Genomic DNA, 18,346 nt, shown 5'->3' on the forward strand with positions numbered 1-18,346 from the left:
CAAATGACTCTATTTCAAACAATTTGGTTGATTCTTTATTGTTGTTTTCCGAATTATATAGATACAGAAATATATACTGTTCTATAACAAAGAAGAATATTCTATAACTATTGCAGTTCTTGACGTTCTGAATTCACATTTCTTTATTGGAATGACGAAAGCAATGTTGACTTCATTTTAATTTGTAATGAATTGGAGACAGAAAAAATTATTTTCCCGTAATATACACATCTGTAGCAGCAAGTGATCATGAAATTGTAAGTTATGTTGTTGGTAATAGAAATGTAAAAATTATTGAGAAATTGTTCTTCAAATGCTTGGCGTGTTCTGCTTCAATGTTTGGCATGTTCTGGCTAGTTTTTCAAGTTCTTCAGCTGTTCCTTAGGGAAATTTTGATTTTTATTTGCTGCTAAGAAAATGGCGTCCGTCATGGCCAATGATTTTGATGGAACTAAATTAAAACGTGATAAATTAATGTCTGATATTTACAGGCTCCCGAAAGAGGGCGTACTCGAGCATTGCGATCGCGAATAATACGCCATCTGGGGAGAGACCGGTTTCATGCCTTTAGCCCTTCTCCCTTCCCTCTCTTCCTCTTTTCAGTTGTATAGGAATGTACTACGATATTTTCCCTTTTCTTAATATTTTTTCTGTCCCGCAGTGGACTGATCGTTAAGACACGGTTCCCAGCAGATCCCAGAAGTCAAGCATCACTGGCAGTGTGCGGGTGGGTGACCACTTGGATCAGTCTGCGTAGGGACCGAGGGTGTGCGGTATTGGTCCTCGTTAAACTGTGCTACCGTAAAGTGCTCGTCTTCGCGCGCAAGTCGTCGGGCTACAGAAGCGGGGGTGCCATCCCTTCCGCAGAGGATCAAAATTGTGATGGCGTGTCTTCGGATCATCCTCCGGTATGTTACCCAGACCGTCGCCAATAGCCCATTGTGCAGCTCTAGTGCGACGTAAAGTAACAACAACAACAATATTTTTCCTTTTTATTAAATAAAAATATTTTTAAAAATTTCCGTGATACTTTTCTTTAGAACTATGTTTAATGTAGTTTTCAGTTTCATATAGTTTTCCAACTTAAAAGATTTCAATCTATATGAAAATCAAGAGAGAAACTAACGTACTTCCTTCCTCTTTAGACTTTCCACACGCTAATGGGGAAAGCATGTCATAGTGCCATAGTGTGCACATAAGTGTTGCCATAGGTATAGAGTTCTGCTCTACGCCACCTGCAGTCCATTTCGATCGCCAATTTTCCATAAGGAGATATCACAAAATTGCATCTAGGTAAGTCCCGCAGTGGACTGATCGTTAAGACACGGTTCCCAGCAGATCACCGAAGTCAAGCATCACTGGCTACGGTCAGCGTGCGGGTAGGTGACCACTTGGATCAGTCTGCGTGGGGACCGAGGATGTGCGGTGTTGGTCCTCGATAAACTGTGCTACCGTAAAGTGCTCGACTTCGCGCGCAAGTCGTCGGGCTACCAAAGCGGGGGTGCCCATCTCCTCTGCAGAGGTTCAAAATTGTGATGGCAAGTCGGATCATCCTCCGGGATGTTTCCCAGACCGTCGCCAATAGCCCATTGTGCAGCTCTAGTGCGACGTAAAGTAACAACAACAACAGCAGTAAAAGCATTCACACCGAATGTGGTTACTTTACTCACGATCACCTCGGAAGAAATTTGATTAGTGAATGATAGTTTTTCGCGAGAAACTCACCAATCAGGTATTGTTTTCTTTCAACGGTGATTCGTGGTGCGAGAATTTAATTTAGTAAGAATGCTCCTTTTAATAAATATGCGTGATTCCGAGGCAGCATGGATGACTCGGCTACCGGCTATCGATGGCCTTCAATAATGTGAATTGCTACTTAAAATGAAGTGATTTAACATGACCTTTATAAATATAAACAAATGCGCGGCCATTAGATCGAAATCTCGTGGTAGATTTGACTTCATAATTTTTTTTGCTTTGAATTTAAATTCTTAGAGAATACAAATTTTTCAATTAAATATTATCATTGTATGTTCAGTTTATTTACATTTTTTGAAAAACCTTTGATTAACTATAATAAAGAGATGATAAGTTTTATTATTGAAATTCGATAAGCACCTTGAGGAAATAAAATGCCTCCTAAACAACGTAAAATCGCTGTTATGGGATATCGATCTGTGGGTAAGATATATGATACCTAATATAAAAAAATAAAAATATCTTTTGCATGTTATCCGATTTTTTTTCTTCTTTAAATAAATAGAATATACTGTGTTGATTAATTAACCATTTTTTTTTATGATTGTATGTGGATTTAAAATAACGTGCCTGTGTTATATCTATAATAATACCATTCAAATGAATTCTTTATTTATAATTATGTCTGGACTATGTAGATTATTTTAAAAAATTGTGTTTGAAAGTTATTTCAATTTAAGATCCATCAAGTTCACCATCTCGAGAATCATGCAAGTGTGTTTGCTTATTTTTTTTAAAAAACAATCAAGTACATTGAAGTTGTTTTTTTTTTAGAAATATTCCTGTTGTTACTAGTGTTGGCAACTACTTATTTTATGTTATAAAGTGGGAAAAACTCTTAAGGAGTCATGTTCTCTGTATAAATATGAGTTCCTTGACACCTACAATATGCTCTTGTTTCTCCTTTTTTTAATTTTTATGAGGAATATTTGCTTGGGAATTTTTCCTTTGTAATGTATTAACTTGCAAATTTTTTTTTTAAAAAAAAAGAAGCTTGTAAAGGCTTGCCAAAGAGTTTATACAAGTCGTAGGATCCTTCTGAAAGTTGCCAAGACTACTGTTATTCTGATGGCGATCATGATCTAGGAATATTTCTAAAATGTATTTTGTGGTTTGTCTGTAGAAGGCTACAAGTTGTGCTTGTCAGTCAAGCCCTGTGACAGAATTTTTTGGACTTTCTGCGACATACCTCTCCAATACTAATATCTTTCTGCAAGATACTTTTAAAAATAACAAATATACATGTTATTAAGTTAGAGTAGCAGTAGCGTCTTTTCGGATCAAATGAAATAAGTTTGTAACTAAAAGTGTAATGTTTTTATATTCTAATATTATAGGCTATATTCTTGCATTTTGTTGGAGGAAAACACACTAATTATTTCCTTTTTCGCATTTTTTAAATCATCTCATTAAAAAAAAATTTTAAAAAGTGTTAAATCCGTAGCAGTAAATCGGACTCTTCAAAAAAAGGTTAGGTACTAAATGTGCGTTTTCATTTCGAGATTCAGTTGTTGTAATAAAATAATATCGTTTTAAAAATATCAGATTTTGAAACTGTGGAAATCAATAGTAATAACTGCATTAAAAAAATTAGAACAAAATTGCGGCAGAAAATAAAATTTAATGTTTACTTCATTATTTTTTATTGTTCTCAAATGAGAATAGAGCATCCTTCTGAATCCTAATTCTGAAGAAAATATAAAATCTTTCTTCAAGAACTCGCTAATGTTCTGCGACAATGTCGCCACGATTGTGCCAAGGGGTTGTCAAGTTGGTCCTTTTCTGTGATGTCTTAGTCTTACAGGGACAATTTCTGTAATGTTTCCTGTTCTAAAATTGTTTGCTGGGGTGATTTTTGAGTAGTAACCCACAAAAAACTAAAAATAAAAGAAACATTCCTGAAGGAGACCAATTCAAAGAACATAGCTAGTGACCTCCCCAAGGCTGCCTTGACAATTGTAGTTGGTGCATACATTTACAGATAAAGAGATATCTTCTGAATAGGTGGTCCGTTCACTTTTACTTTATTCATAGAAAATTCAAGATGTTTCACATTTATTGACAAGTAACTTACAAAAGAAGTAGTGGTTTGAATCACTTTGCTATCCCGTGATTCGCTTTCTATGGTAAAATGTCAGTGAATAGAACGTCGTGTATTGGCATTATTGGCCACATTCATTGGAGGTCGTACTTAAAAAGCATTGACGGTAATTTAAAATATCTGCTTTAGATATATTATCCAAACACGAGTTCTTTTTAATACTTTTAAAATCATATTATTGAAATATGTTAAAAATCATTGCTAGTAACATTTATTAATGTTAAGGTTGTGCCAAGTATTGTCAGAAGCAAAGAATTCTGCTGTAATGGCTGTTTAAATCATGCATGCAAAGGTTACTAAATATTATTTATAACTTAACCCAATAATTAATGTTTGTTGCTCAGAAATGCTCCTTTAAAATTTTTAATATAATGTCTGTATAAGTACATTGTTTGAACATAGTGAATTTTTTCATAAAAAAAGTAATTCAGTTTGACAGTTAAAAATGCTTTTGCTCACTAATGTAATATAAATAAAAATAAACTCATCCAAAATCATTTACACGCCTTTTTATATATCTTTCTTTTTTCACTTATATGGTTGATAAAAATTATTATTAAAATTTAGAATCTTTTGCAGGAAAATCTTCTCTCACAATACAGTACGTTGAAGCTCGGTTCGTTGATTCATATGAACCTACCATTGAAAATAGTAAACATTTTACTTTTACTCTTCAACAATATTCATTATCCTTTCCATATATAATGTTTTTTAATATCAATCTCCTTCATTCTTTTCAGCCTTCACTAAAACCACAAAAGTGGGTGGTCAAGAATTTTTCATCAAACTTGTAGATACTGCTGGACAGGTAATTTTCTAAATTTCTTTTAAATTTATTGTGTAGGTGTGCAGAAAAATCTCAGAGCCTAATATTTTCGTAGAATGAAGTTTTTTGGTTTGAAATGTTTATCAAAATTATAATGTTTTTTTTTTCATAGTTGAAATCATTTTTTTTAAATATTTTGAAGAAGTTTAGTTATACATTGCTAAAAAGTTTAAATTTTCTTTAACCAAATATTCATTATCGTTTAACAAATATATATATAATTTTATTTTGCGCAATTCATGAATAATCTAGCATGCGTAATAAAAATATTAGAAATCAAATTTCAAATAATTAAGTAAACGAATTGTAATTGCCTAAATCTCTCACAAATCTTGTTTATGTATAGGGATTATTTCCTCAATTCATTAACGTACATCAGCATTTAAAATATTTATTTTTATTAGACAATGGTATGCTATGTTTAAAATACTCGCAAGGAGGAAGAGATAAAATTATTTACTTCAGATTATATTTTTTAAAAAAATAAAATACAGGTAATTGTCATTTCCTGTGCAGAATTTGTACTTGTTCTGATTTTCTGAATAAAAAATTCTGTCTTGATATTCCTTTTTTTATTGTTTGCTTGTTTGTTCAGAATTTACCATCGAAACGAGTTCACAATTTTAAAATAATCATTAATTTAACAGTAAAAAATTTAATAGTAACCTTTAATTTTTTTTCTTTCAGTTAAATCTGAGAAATCCTATTCAGGCTATTTTGTTAATGTTAAAAATGAAGAATTTCTAATCAAGTTGTACATATTATCAATCTCAAAATAAAATGGTATAAATCATTCAAAAAAATGCTTTGTGAAAAATATATATTATTAAGTGTGTAATTGTTTTAATGTTTAAGAATTATAACTAATTTTGAGTAATTTTTATTTTTTTTTATTTTTAGGATGAATTTTCTATCTTTCCACAGTCCTATTCTATGGATATTCATGGCTATGTGTTGGTTTACTCAATCACTTCTACTAGAAGGTAAATACTGATTACTTAATTCAGTACTAATTACTTGATTCATTAAAAAGTTATAGAAAATAAAAATGAGCACAAAAAATCATTAAATAATTTTTTATTTTAGTCATTCTGATACATTACAGACACATACTGATTATTGCTGAAATTATTTATTAGCTGGTCAGGCATTACCTTCATTTTCCCCATTTTTTCTGGCAATTCTTGATTTATATTGATTAAATTAATGTTCTCCCTGACCGTTTTTAGAAGAGCAGCCTGTCCTTTGATTCCTGTAAATTCACCCCCTTTGTTCTTTTTGTAAAAACAAGCTGCCATCCTTTAAAAACACAGCCTTTTTATTCATTCAAAATTAATTCCCTGTTTAAATAATACACTGGTAAAATTATCTGTATATTGGTTTAATTCTGATTACTAATATTTACTGTTATTTTCAACTTATTAAATTTTTATAAGTATGTATCTCTTTTTTTGAAAGGGGTATTACAGTAGGGAACTGATTATCCGGTACGGTCGGGACCATCGCTATTCCGAAAAACTGATTTTTCCAGTTTTCTGAATCGCTACAAAAAGCCGGTTTTTTAAACCCAACTTAAAAAAAATAAAATATTTGTAAATAATCTTAAAAATAAGAAAAAGTGATCAAGTAATACACTAATGATTATTTCCAAAATGATGGTAAGTTAAACATCTTTAAAAAAAGAAAGAAAAAATCTTATGAAGAAAAAAAATAAATTTTTTAATGGCGAGAAAATTTATTGAATTTTGTTCTGGTTTTCCGGTTTTCTGATTTCCGGATAATGGGTTCTGTACTGTAATAACAAGTTTTTAATGATTCGAAATTATTTTTTAAATAAATACCCTTTTCTTTTTTTTTTTAAATGCACGTTTTTATGTTCATTTTCTCATAATTTTCAGTTTAAATTATGGAAAAAGCTATCAAGTTGTTTATTGATTAATCATTTATTTTAGTTTACTGTTTTTGAAAGAAATTTATGCGCAGAGATTGTCTTTTGGCATGCATTTAATTATTTTTATAAACTGCAATATCTTCTCTTATGTTTCTAATGAGAAAAAATTCTTCTTGGAAATTAACACATAAAATAGCATAAGAGGGTATTTAAAAAATTGTTGAGGATAAAATTCAGTTACAATAGAATATTACACATTTTAATAAATTTTTACAGTGGTAAGTGAGTGCCAATTCAAAACTCAATACCCTTTTCTGAAAAGCAGCATCCTGCCCTTTTTATATTCTATTGAAATATAATGTTATTTCGTAATTAGTTATTTTTTTAAAAAAATTAGCATTTTTATAAATATAATTCCATTGATTTACCAAATTTTCAGAGTTTCTTTTTCAAAAACCTACATTTATTGTTATTTTGCTTCAATTCTTACTGAATCACAATTCTTATATTATGATTCAAAAAGTTTATGTTTATGAATGACACATCGCTATACTTAATTGAATTAGTCTACAAATCCTGTCCCCTTTTTTCTTTATTCCTAATGAGAACATAAATATAATGGAATTTCATTAAATATAATGTCATTTCATAATTGGTTATTTTAAATAAAATATTAGGTTTTTTAAAAATGATTCCACTAATTAACCAAATTTTCTGAGTTTGTTTTTCAAAAACCTACATTTATTCTTATTTTGCTTCAATTCTTAATTATTAATGAGCGGAAATGTGTGTAACTTATTATATGATGAAACTTTTAAATTATAAGTTTGCTTCAGCTTAAAGTAAAATAATTTGCTGTTTAATTAACATATTTCTATTATTTTTTAGTTTTATGCTTATATAAATAAAAACACTAATGTAGTTTTTAAACTTATTTTTTCTTATCTAAATTAATTTATTCATAATTTGATGTCTGACGATTCAGGTCTTTTTCTTTACAAATTTATGAGAATGTTGAGCTTAACAAGGAGTAACTGTGATTTTATTCGTGCATCAATTATTTTATTATAATGTTTTAATTTTAGTTATAAATTTAAGGTATTTTAGTTATAGTAGTATTTTTTAAATAGTTATTATCTTAGCATTATTAATATATTCTGTCAACTTTGATTGGCATGTGTAAAAAAAATCTGATTTAAGTTGTTAAGAAATTATCCATTTTAAATTAAGAAAAATATAGGTAGACTCCATTTAATTTTAATAACCTTCATTCTTATTTAAATATTGCATCATAGATTTTCTTCTGATACCATTACATTTGTTTATTGAACCAGTTTTTACTCTAACACTACTATTTTTTTTCCTAGCTTTGAAATAGTAAAAACCATTCACCATCGCCTGTTGGATATGACTGGAAAAGTTCAGTAAGTTGCTGTTAAAAATTTTCTTATTTAGTTTTACTAATTTTAAATTTCATTCATTAACACTTAAAGCTTAGTTTTCCTCGAAGCATTTTGACTTGGCCTTTGAACCATCTAACACAATGGGCCATAACCCCTCGGCTGCGGACTGGTACCAGGCCTTAAAACAATTGCTACCAAGCCACCTTTCACTTTTTATGAACGAAACGTTAACGGGAACCTAAGATCTGCACCAATTTGGTAAAATGTGACTTATTTTGTTTTGAAGGCATGCTTAAGTGCAATTACATTCAAATTATTAAATCAAAACCATCTAAAATATAAACAATCAATGTCCGCTCCTCACTTAAAAGACTGTAAAAAATTAGGAATCATTAACCTGTCTGTGGGTTCGGGAGCACTGATCTATCACATTATTTTAAAAAATGTCTTTTTTTTAAAAAATACATAAGAGCAAAATGTATCCTTTTTTTTTAAAACTATCCTTTATAAGAAACTTAACTTGTATTTTATTGGTTATTCCACTTCTTTGTTTGCTTGTTATCTTTTCAGAAGCCTGAATTTAACCCCAACCTTTTTATTTTGCACACTATGTTCATGTCAATAAGTTAGTATTTACGGAAAAATTTATTTTCTTACTAATCTGATGGAAAAAAATTCCAATATTGATCATAAGTCTCATACTGTATTATAACTTTATAGTAGCAAATTTTGTTTTTGTGAAAGTTAACTTTTGTAGTTATGTTTTTTTTTTTTTTAAATATTTATTTATTTTTACTGTTGGAGTAATAAAGATATGCCCATTTGAGCCTTATATTTTTCTATCAAATTCTATCTGCAGACGTGCCAACTCTCCCGCATTTTGCGGGAGTCTCCCGAATTTTGAGTTATTCTCCCGCCCTCCGGAATTGATTTGAAAAACTCCCGAATTTTACTGCGATCGACGGCCAAATTCAAAATTACCTAATTTTTCCACGAGTGCGAAAGTAAGTTTTTCTTTCAGCTTGAATTCCATCCCCTCTTATCAAACTACCATCTGCCTGAAGCGTAGCTGAACATGCTTTATTTTCCCCCCTCTTCAACGTTACCTCTTAACACTCCTATTTCACCCGCCCCCTTACACTGGGGGCGGGTGAAATCTTCCTCTTCTTTCGTGTGGAGTTGAATGCAATGACGTCACATGTCGTTATCGAGTGTCGTCCGTTCAGGAGTGGGGAAACTCGTACTCTCGATAGTTGGATTGGAATTGATATTGTATCTTGCTGTTTTTATAGTTTTTAATGCGTATTTTTCCACGGTTGGCAACAAGCTCGTAAACTAGCAACGTGATATCAATTATTCGCTTAGTCTTCGTATATTTAAAAAAAAATTCAAGGATGTCTTAAGTCGAAACGGAAATATGGATCAATTTCAACAAATCATGTAACAATGACTTTAGCAAAACTTAATTGCTGAGAGCTAAGTCTGCAACTCTTTTTTTCATGCATACAGTAGAGAACCATTTATCTGGTATCCAGATAATCCGGAAAAAAATTTGCTCGGTTCTCCCGCCATTTTGAACTAAAACGATATGGAAAAAAAAGCGGAAACTGGAATAATCCTTGAAGTTGAGTAGAGGAAAATGTGAGGAAGGGAAGAATTTTTTTCCCCGTTTACCCAGAGAAACGCCATTTCTTCCGCGACCTTGAAGATTTTAGATCTTTATTCTCTTTTAGGTCATTAAACTCAAAGGAGTGGCATGATGATTTCGTTTGCTGTTTGATTTACGAGGGGGTGGGGAAAATGCATTGCACATGCATATCAGTGAACAGAAGATGAAAGAGAAAAATATATTTATCTATTTGACATCGATTAATAAAAATAAAATGTTTTTCTTTTGAATAAATTCTGATTCCTTGGAAGTGCGGTATCATTCGCAAGTTTTTCTTGATGTGGAATCACACCTGCTGTAATTAAAAATCGCGTTTTTATTTTTAAAAAAAGGAGAATTGTTTATTAATTTAAGCATACAATTATTTTATGAAGCAGATTGCAGTTTCGCTTTTCTGATTCCACTACGTTTTTTTTTTTTTTTTCATGATAAATTTTGCACTCAATAAAATTATTTGTATTACCAAATTTTTTCATTAGTTTTTTTTTTTTTTAAGTCCGTTGATCTTGCCTTGTTCTAGGTTTTAATATTTATGCTAGTGCCGTTTTTTAACTATCGTTTCGGTTCGATAATTTTCAAGTGTTGTTTTTATTTAGATTAATAGGTTTTCCTTTTATTTTCGCCCCCCATGAAATATATTGCGTTATTTAATCATTGGTTTTGTTTATTAGTTGATTTAGGAATCGTAATTATTTTTTAAACTTGTTTTTCTTGTCTAAACTTGCAAATTTTTTTATTCTTTTAAATTTTATTTTTCTACAATTTTTTTCCTTTTTAGATTTAGGAGTGCTTTTCTTTTTTCTCTTACTTTAAAATGTGTTTACATTTTTTCCTTGTAATTTGGGTTTGATAAAACATCGATTAACGACACTTTTTTGTCGATCCAGGAAACCGGGAAATTAAGACATCCGGGATAGCGATGGTCCCGAGCATCCCGGATAATTGGTTCTTTATTGTACAGACATTAGTATTTTTATACATTAGTATTGAATTGGTTTTTTAAAATAAAATAGTTATTCAATTTGTTTATTTTTTAAAAGTTTTTGTGCATTTTTATTACAGTGTCAAGGGTTTTTGAATAATGTTTTATTAAGGAAATGGTATTTATTTAAAGAGTATCTACCTAATATAGTTTTGTGTTGCTAAATCTGTGTTTAATTATTTTATTTCCATTTAATATTTTTAATCAATTATTGCTCTATTAGTGTGTAAAATTTCTTGCATTCTTATATTTAATAAATTTTTTACTTAAAATTCCTTAGAAGTGCCAAATGTTGCATACCATGCACCTTTTTTTACCCCTCCTGAAATCTCCTGAATTCTTGTTAGGGAAACTCCTGAATGTTAATTTTGCTAGGTTGGCACGTCTGTATCTGTGTTTTTATGATTATAACTTTATGCTACTTACCGTATATTCCGGCTTATAACGCGCACTTTTAATGCAAAAAATAACATTGGGATTTACGGGTGCGCGGTATACGCCGAATATTAAAAATTATAGGTTAAAAAAATTTAAATATAGAAAAATACTTTTATTTTAAAGAAATAACATACCTACATACTTTATTGATTTTCGTTATTACTTAAATAGTTCATTATATTCGTCTTCCGTTATTTCTTCAGGCACGTCATCACAATCTGTTTCGTCTTCATCATCTGTGTTACCCTCATCCATAAATATACAGTCATCTTCTGATCCGTTCAGATTATTTGAAATGCTGCATTTTTTTAATGATTTTCTAACCATCTCAGGCTTAATTTCATCCCATGCTTTTAATATCCATTCGCACACTGTTTCCAAACTTGCATGACGCATATGTCCTCCTTTCGTAAAGGTTTTCTCGCCCTCCAACATCCAAGTGTTCCACTGTTTTTTTAAATTGGCTTTAAAAGCAGACGTCCAATGGCTGAACTAATGGTGTCAATCCGCCCGTAATAACTGCCATATCGGTGTTACATTCATTCAACAATTTTTTTGCATTATCTGTAAGGTGGGACCTAAACATGTCCCACACTAAAAGTCTTTTTGGTTTTCTATAGATACTTGACGAGATATTGCACATGTACAATCCTAATTTTCATGCGCGTTATACGAAGAGTATATCTAAAAATTTAAAAAGAATTATTAGAAATTAAGTGATCATTATTTTGAGAAAATAAAACTGTATACATGTTTTAATTTTATCACCTTTTTTTATTTGTTTGCCTTTAATTTAAAAAAAAAATTATTTCATTTGTTATCATGGTAAACATGTTTTTTTTTGTTTTTGTTTTTCAGTGTTCCTATTGTACTGGTTGGAAATAAAGTGGATTTGCATATGGAAAGGTATAATTAAATATACATATTTCGTTAAAAAAAACCTGTACATATTTCTTTTTTTCTTCATTTTTTTAAAAATATGTTTGCATCTGTTTGATACAACTTGCATCTTAAGTGTTACATTATCTATTTCTTATTTTTAATTTTGTGATTGAAATATTATAAATGAAGTCTGTATGTACTTGTGATAATTAATATATGTATTTTCTTTTAATCCTTTTAACAGAACAGTATCATATGAAGAAGGAAAACGAGCTGCTGAAAGCATGAGAGCAGAGTTTTTAGAGGCATCTGCTAAACAAAATGAAGTAATTGTTTTTTCTTAATTTAAAAAAAATGGCATTTAATTTATTTCTTAATATAAATTTTTTTTGTGATCTGGCAGAAGTAATTTGATCCATTACATAATCTTTATTTAAAATTGTATTTTTGCATCTTAAGAAATTGTATAAAATTTTCAAAGGTTATCTTAGCTATTAAATATGTACAGTGGGGTACGCAGAATTTTTTCAAGGGGGGTGTTCATAATTTTCTGAAACTACTAAAAGAAATTCGTTAAAAAGCACTATTATTTCCCTAATTTAGACAGCTAGACAATTTTGACTTTTTATTTAGACAACATTGCTTAGTTAAATTTTGATTTGATTTTTTAAGTTTAAGAACATAATGTAATATTTTCTGAAAAAAGTTTAATGTCATATGGGTGGAAAGTAACACTTTGAGGGCCACTTTCACATTCATTAGATTTTGTTATGCTAGAAACGTTTTCTTCAACGGAAGTATCACATTTCTGTACAACAGAAAAACTTGCATTGGTACTAGATGCTGTCACCTCACTAATTTCAGATCGTGATTTTTTCTCAAAATAATTAAAAATTGCTAAATTCTGGTGTTAAAAATTGTTTATCCTAAAGATCCAAGAACAGCAAATATATGTATATATTGGCATAGAAATATCCGCTATGCTATGATCTCAAAGTTTCGAGCTGGAATGAATAACTTCAACGAGCACAGTATCTCTGGTATTGTTACCGATTTCTTTACTAGCCGAAATACTGGCGACGACGGGTTCGGCGATTGAATGAACTTTTCGTTAAGACAAAACAAAACAGATTTAGCGACAAGCTCCGAAAGACAAGCGGCAGAGATAACTCTTAGTCTGACTAACTAACTCCTCTGTACTCCGTTCCCCCTTTTATATAATTTTTCACCGCGTCTCCAAAATTCTCGAATTGTCTCAAAGACGACAGAACGTCTAGGATTCCAGAATCATCGCGTAAAGACCTCGCGAATGACAGCCAGTCTCGAAAACTATACTGGCAGGACAGAAAGGAACCAGTCCATAACAGTATCACGTGAATTTGGTTTCAAAAGTACAACTCTATTATAGTAAATGTTTTTTCAGTATTCTGAGAAATACCGTGAGAAAAAAAAGTAGGCATAAGGTTAATAAAAATATAATAGTCTTAAAAAATAATAGCTCGCATAATTTCTATTAAAAAAATTTTTTTTGCCATTTTGTCTGAGCTCAAGGGGGGTGTTTAAACCCCTCCCCCCTTGCGTACGCCACTGAATGTGTACATCTCAGACCTTACTGTACTACTCACCTTACTGTACTACTCACCTTACTGTACTCATTGTTCATTCTATGTTGTGAATTTCCTTCTTAAAACTCTGAAGGTTACATTTTTTTAAGAAAGATTTATTTTAATTATGATTAATGAATTATATTTAAAACTATCAACTTTAAATATTTTCTATGCCAGGAATAAAAAATAGTGGGAAAATAAGAGCAGATAATGGGCAAAATTTTGCGTCGGATTATTAAAGCTAGATAAATCTAACATAAGCTCAACTAGGTTTGAGGGTATTATGCAGGGATGAAAGACTTCTGCTACAAAACGAAAAACCATTTTTTCTCCCAATTTTTAAAATTTCCAACCATATTCCAAGAATGTTTTTGAGGTGCCCAAATATTAGAGGAACCCCCTCCCCCATGATAGACGAAACTGTAGCCGACCGAACGATAACGGTCTTAGAATGAACTTTCTCTCCTTGCAGTAGCCTCTTGAGAAAGAAGGATCATCAGGAGCAGGTGTGCCATTACCTTGACAACAACAGTGACTTCTGCAGTAAAGCGTAAAAGGATGAGGTTCTTGGTTGTTGAGTTCTGGGCAGTTTCGTTTCAAAAGCCAATATTTAATCCATGGTTTTCCTTCTTGATGTGACGCTTATTATTGGATTTGCTTATGCGTTCATTATAGTTCTCAGCTCCGCTCCTTTTTTTTTTCTTTTTTTTTTTTTTTTTTTTTGTCTGTTCCTGTTCATGCGTATGTTTGTTTTTCGTTTTATTTTTCACCAGGTGCGTTGTAGATAGCTGCGACTGTTCCGATGAAAACTTATCTGCTCAAACTTTATTAAAAATATGATTTTAGGTCAAAATTTTTTGATATTTTGGTATTCTAGCACCCTTTTACTCCTTATGCCGATTTTCTTTCAACCCAATACAGTTCTAACAACTAGAAGCAGGGCATATGAATTTTACTGCGAATGTCGCAGAATTTCACGTATCTCGAGACAATTGGTTTGCGAACTTCCACGAATTAAAAACTTATAAACCAACACAATCTTGCAATGTATGCTAAATCTCTTTGACTAAACATTTACATACATGTGATTTTTCTACCAATTTGATTTCTTTGGTTTGACTGATTTTCGGAATTTTAAATATTAGGAATTCCGCCAGAATCTGTTAATATCAGGATTTTAATAACCATCGTTTTTCGTATTTAACTGAACTGATTTAAAAGTTAGGTGTTATGATTCCTTTTCACGCTATTTAGAAATCGTACATCGCCATTTCCATTAACACCATTTAAAAATCTTGTATTGCGATTTGTATTTAAGCATTTTTAAAACCCAATATCATGATATTGTAATGTCAAACATCGATTTTACTATTTATATGTGATTTACGAACTTCTCGTTGCTATTTGTATAAACGTGATCTAAAAATTAGGCAAAGTGATCCTTATTTATGCAAATTAAAAATTTAATATCGCAATTTGTATTTTCTCTTTTTTAAAATCCAATATTTTGATTCATTTTCACATTATTTTTAAATCTAATTTCTCGATTCTTGAAAGAAGTAAGTTTTTTCTTGAATCAGTTACTATAAATATGTGATACTCTTCATTGGTAAATAATTTAATTAAAACTGTCCGGTCGAAAAATTATGTTCAATATGAAACATGTATGGTTTATAAATGTATGGATATTTTGATGTTTTGTTTTTCACTGTGTCATAATTACCCCTGATTGACTTATCATGCTTTATGTTCCTATTTTTATTTTCAACAAGTTGGGAGCTATGTGTAAGATGAATATATTTTAACAATGGTAGTCAATTTGAAAAGCGATCACAAAAAGCTTTCGATTGATGCTGCTGAAGAAAAGTAAATAAATTTAAGTTTGACTGGCTAATTAAAACAGTCAAAGAGACTAAAATTGTTAGTTACACTCTATTAAAAGATATTAAGGGGAAAATTTACGACTGGTTTGCTTTAAAATAATTGACTGGTAATTAATTTTCAATGGTGATTATTAAGCCGCAAGTTCCTATAGTTGCTAAATTTTCTTTAATACATAGCAATCAAAAAAATTAAAATTATATTAAAGAAAAATTTAAATTTCATTGTTTAAATGCTTCTGAAACTTGAAATATAAAATAAAAATCTCCCCCGCAAAGTTAAAAGCTGTTTTTATTTATATCATTGACATCACAGTATTATATGGAACTCTCCCTCCCCCCTCCTAGTGAATGTGTTGTATAAGTTCAGTTTTTTTTTATTTTTGTCATGCCTGATCAGGCACTTTCATGCCTGCTTATGTCTCAAACTGCAATTTTTACTACTAAAAATAGTTTTTTTTTCATTATCTTTTACATATAGTTTTTTTGTTAAATTGCAGCATATTACTGCATTCTATGTGATATGAAAAGCAAAAAAAGTACACTATTTTCTTTCATTGCTAGTAATCATTAAAAAACTAATAATTTTTTTAAAGTAAAATTTTTTCATCTTCATATATTTATCCAAAAATATAGAGACAAATTTTTTTTCCCCTTTTGAATTTGATTTTTGAAGTGATTTGAACTAGACTTTTGAAGCAGACTGTCTTACAGTGGAAAAATATTTAGAAAAAAAAAGAAAGATTTTCGTAAAAATTTTGAGTTTCTTTCAACCTAACTTGTTTCTGCTGTGATATAAAAAACGTTAACCAGAAATAATATAAAAACGTTATAGATCTATGAATATTATTTATTGTTTGCAAGACAATATATTGTTTGAATAATTGGTAAATATTCAAAGCTTAATATAGGTATTTTCTGCCGGATATTAGGATTATCTTATAGTAAAAAAAATAAATTGTAGACATTCAGTTAACAGAAATTTGGCTGTAATAACTCTTGCTTTTCAAATATTTCTTTCAATTTTCTTTCTAATTGCTATTGAATTTGCATTTATTTTAACATTTATGTCTTATAATTTACATTAAAATTATGCTAGCTTATTAACTATTTATTTATTTATTATTTTTTTAAAAGATTATTTCGAAAATATTTAATACCATCATTTTGGAGATCGAGAAAGCCAATGGGAATATAGAGAAAAAATCTAATTGCCTCCTATCTTGATGTCACCTGCAAGCCCTATTTTTAAAGATCGTGCTCCAAAAAGACATTTTTTTTATGTGTTTGTGTGTGTGTACTGTCTGTATTTTAATAAATATTTTATAAATATAAAAATTGTGTGTTGTCTATTAACAATTTCTTTTTTCTTCAAAAGAGTGTTACCGATATATTTAAAACCATCTTACTGGAGATTGAAAAAGCCAATGGGAATGTCCAGGAAAAATCAAACTGCCTCATTTCGTGATGTTGGCTGCCAGTTCTATATAAAGAGATTGTACTTCAAACAGACTTTATATATACTCAATGAATATATTTACTCTTTTATTCTTTTTTATTTCTTTTTTTTTTTTTTTTTTTTTTTTTTTTAGAAACATTTTTTTCTGAAATTTATGAGACCAGGGGTCAATCAAGAAATTGGGGTTCCAGATTTTGAAAACGGTGTATATCTTATTTAGTAAAAATTTGTCGATAATTAAAGTAGTATTTCTGCAAAATGTATATATTTCTACAAAAGCCATTTTTATATAAAAGTATATGAACATTTAAATACAAAAAATGTAAAACTAACACAGCAAACAACAATTAGAAAACAATTATTTTTCTGAGGTTTTACTTGTCAATTTGAATGTGCTTTTATTAATAATTCATATGAAAATATACATTTTTGTGTATGAAATTTTTAACTCTTAAAAAAGACTGCAAACAAAGTGGATTATTAATCATACCGTTTTGGGCAAAAAAATTTAACAGCAAGATATGTTAAAGGATTGTTATTAAACTTTAACAAAGAACCGTTTGAGTAGTTTAGAATTTCATGAAACAGCCTTAATTGATGCTCAGATTTTTCTGAAGGGTTTGGCTTTTTGTAAAGGGTTTTTAATAGAACCTAAATTGTTTCTAGACTGACACCTGGGTGCATATATTATTATTATTTTTTTTTTCACTTTATGACTTAACTAAGAGCTATTTGTTAATATGTTACTATTAGTTATTTTAATTGTTATAATATATTTTATTATATACTGTTTGTTGTATTGTTTATAATAGGAATAATTACTTTGTTGTGGTTGTAAATATATATTTTTAAGACATGTGTATATGATAGTTTTTTTGGGGGATGGGGATAAGTTTTGGTATAAAGAAGTCATTGCCAAATTAATACATATTTTTTCTTTTTGTACTATAAAGATGTCCAATACTTATAACTTACAAGGATTTGAGGTTATATTTGATTTTTTTTGCTCAGGAATGGAATTGTTCTATTTACGTGTAAAAACTTTCATTCTGATTGTTGTATCATGTCATGTGAATGTTTTGTCAAAACCTTTAAATAAGTCTTGATTAACGAAAACAATTTCTTCACAAACTTAATTTTTTAGAAGCAGATCTGCCTAAATTTTCATTACCCAAAAAGTCTATGGTTTCCAATTAGTGATCCGCGAAGCAGATTATTTAAAAACATTATTTGCATCATTATTTAAAACAATATTTATAATTTATCTAACTTTAACTGTGACTCATAGTTGAAAGACTTACTAAGGAATTAAAAATATATTAAAATATTGGAGAAAAAGGAATTAAAAAACATATTATGATTTTATTTCATATTTTATAGGATTTTTTTAAAATAAACATTAACAAGTGCTATGTTTTGAACAATAGTTTATTGAGGCTCGTGCCAACAT

The 18,346-nt window shown here is 29.7% G+C and overlaps 1 protein-coding gene across 2 annotated transcripts; it reads left to right on the forward strand.

Annotated features, from left to right (window-relative positions):
* Window positions 1-1,888: 1,888 nt before the first annotated feature.
* Rheb (Ras homolog enriched in brain) lies at window positions 1,889-18,059 on the forward strand. 2 transcript variants are annotated; one of them, XM_087161486.1, is made up of 8 exons: window positions 1,889-2,181; window positions 4,439-4,510; window positions 4,600-4,667; window positions 5,586-5,668; window positions 7,944-8,000; window positions 11,927-11,974; window positions 12,195-12,276; window positions 16,816-18,059. In XM_087161486.1, exons 1-8 carry the CDS (start codon window positions 2,133-2,135, stop codon window positions 16,903-16,905), a joined length of 549 nt encoding a protein of 182 aa, XP_087017612.1. In that variant the 5' UTR covers window positions 1,889-2,132; the 3' UTR covers window positions 16,906-18,059. The 2 variants fall into 2 exon arrangements, with proteins under 2 accessions (XP_087017612.1, XP_087017611.1); XM_087161485.1 differs by lacking the exon at window positions 16,816-18,059 and adding an exon at window positions 16,575-16,775.
* The last annotated feature ends 287 nt before the right edge of the window (window positions 18,060-18,346 follow it).

Source organism: Parasteatoda tepidariorum, chromosome 4, assembly GCF_982258835.1.
Source record: "Parasteatoda tepidariorum strain Cologne lab strain chromosome 4, Ptep-v5.0, whole genome shotgun sequence".
Lineage (NCBI taxonomy): Eukaryota > Metazoa > Arthropoda > Arachnida > Araneae > Theridiidae > Parasteatoda > Parasteatoda tepidariorum.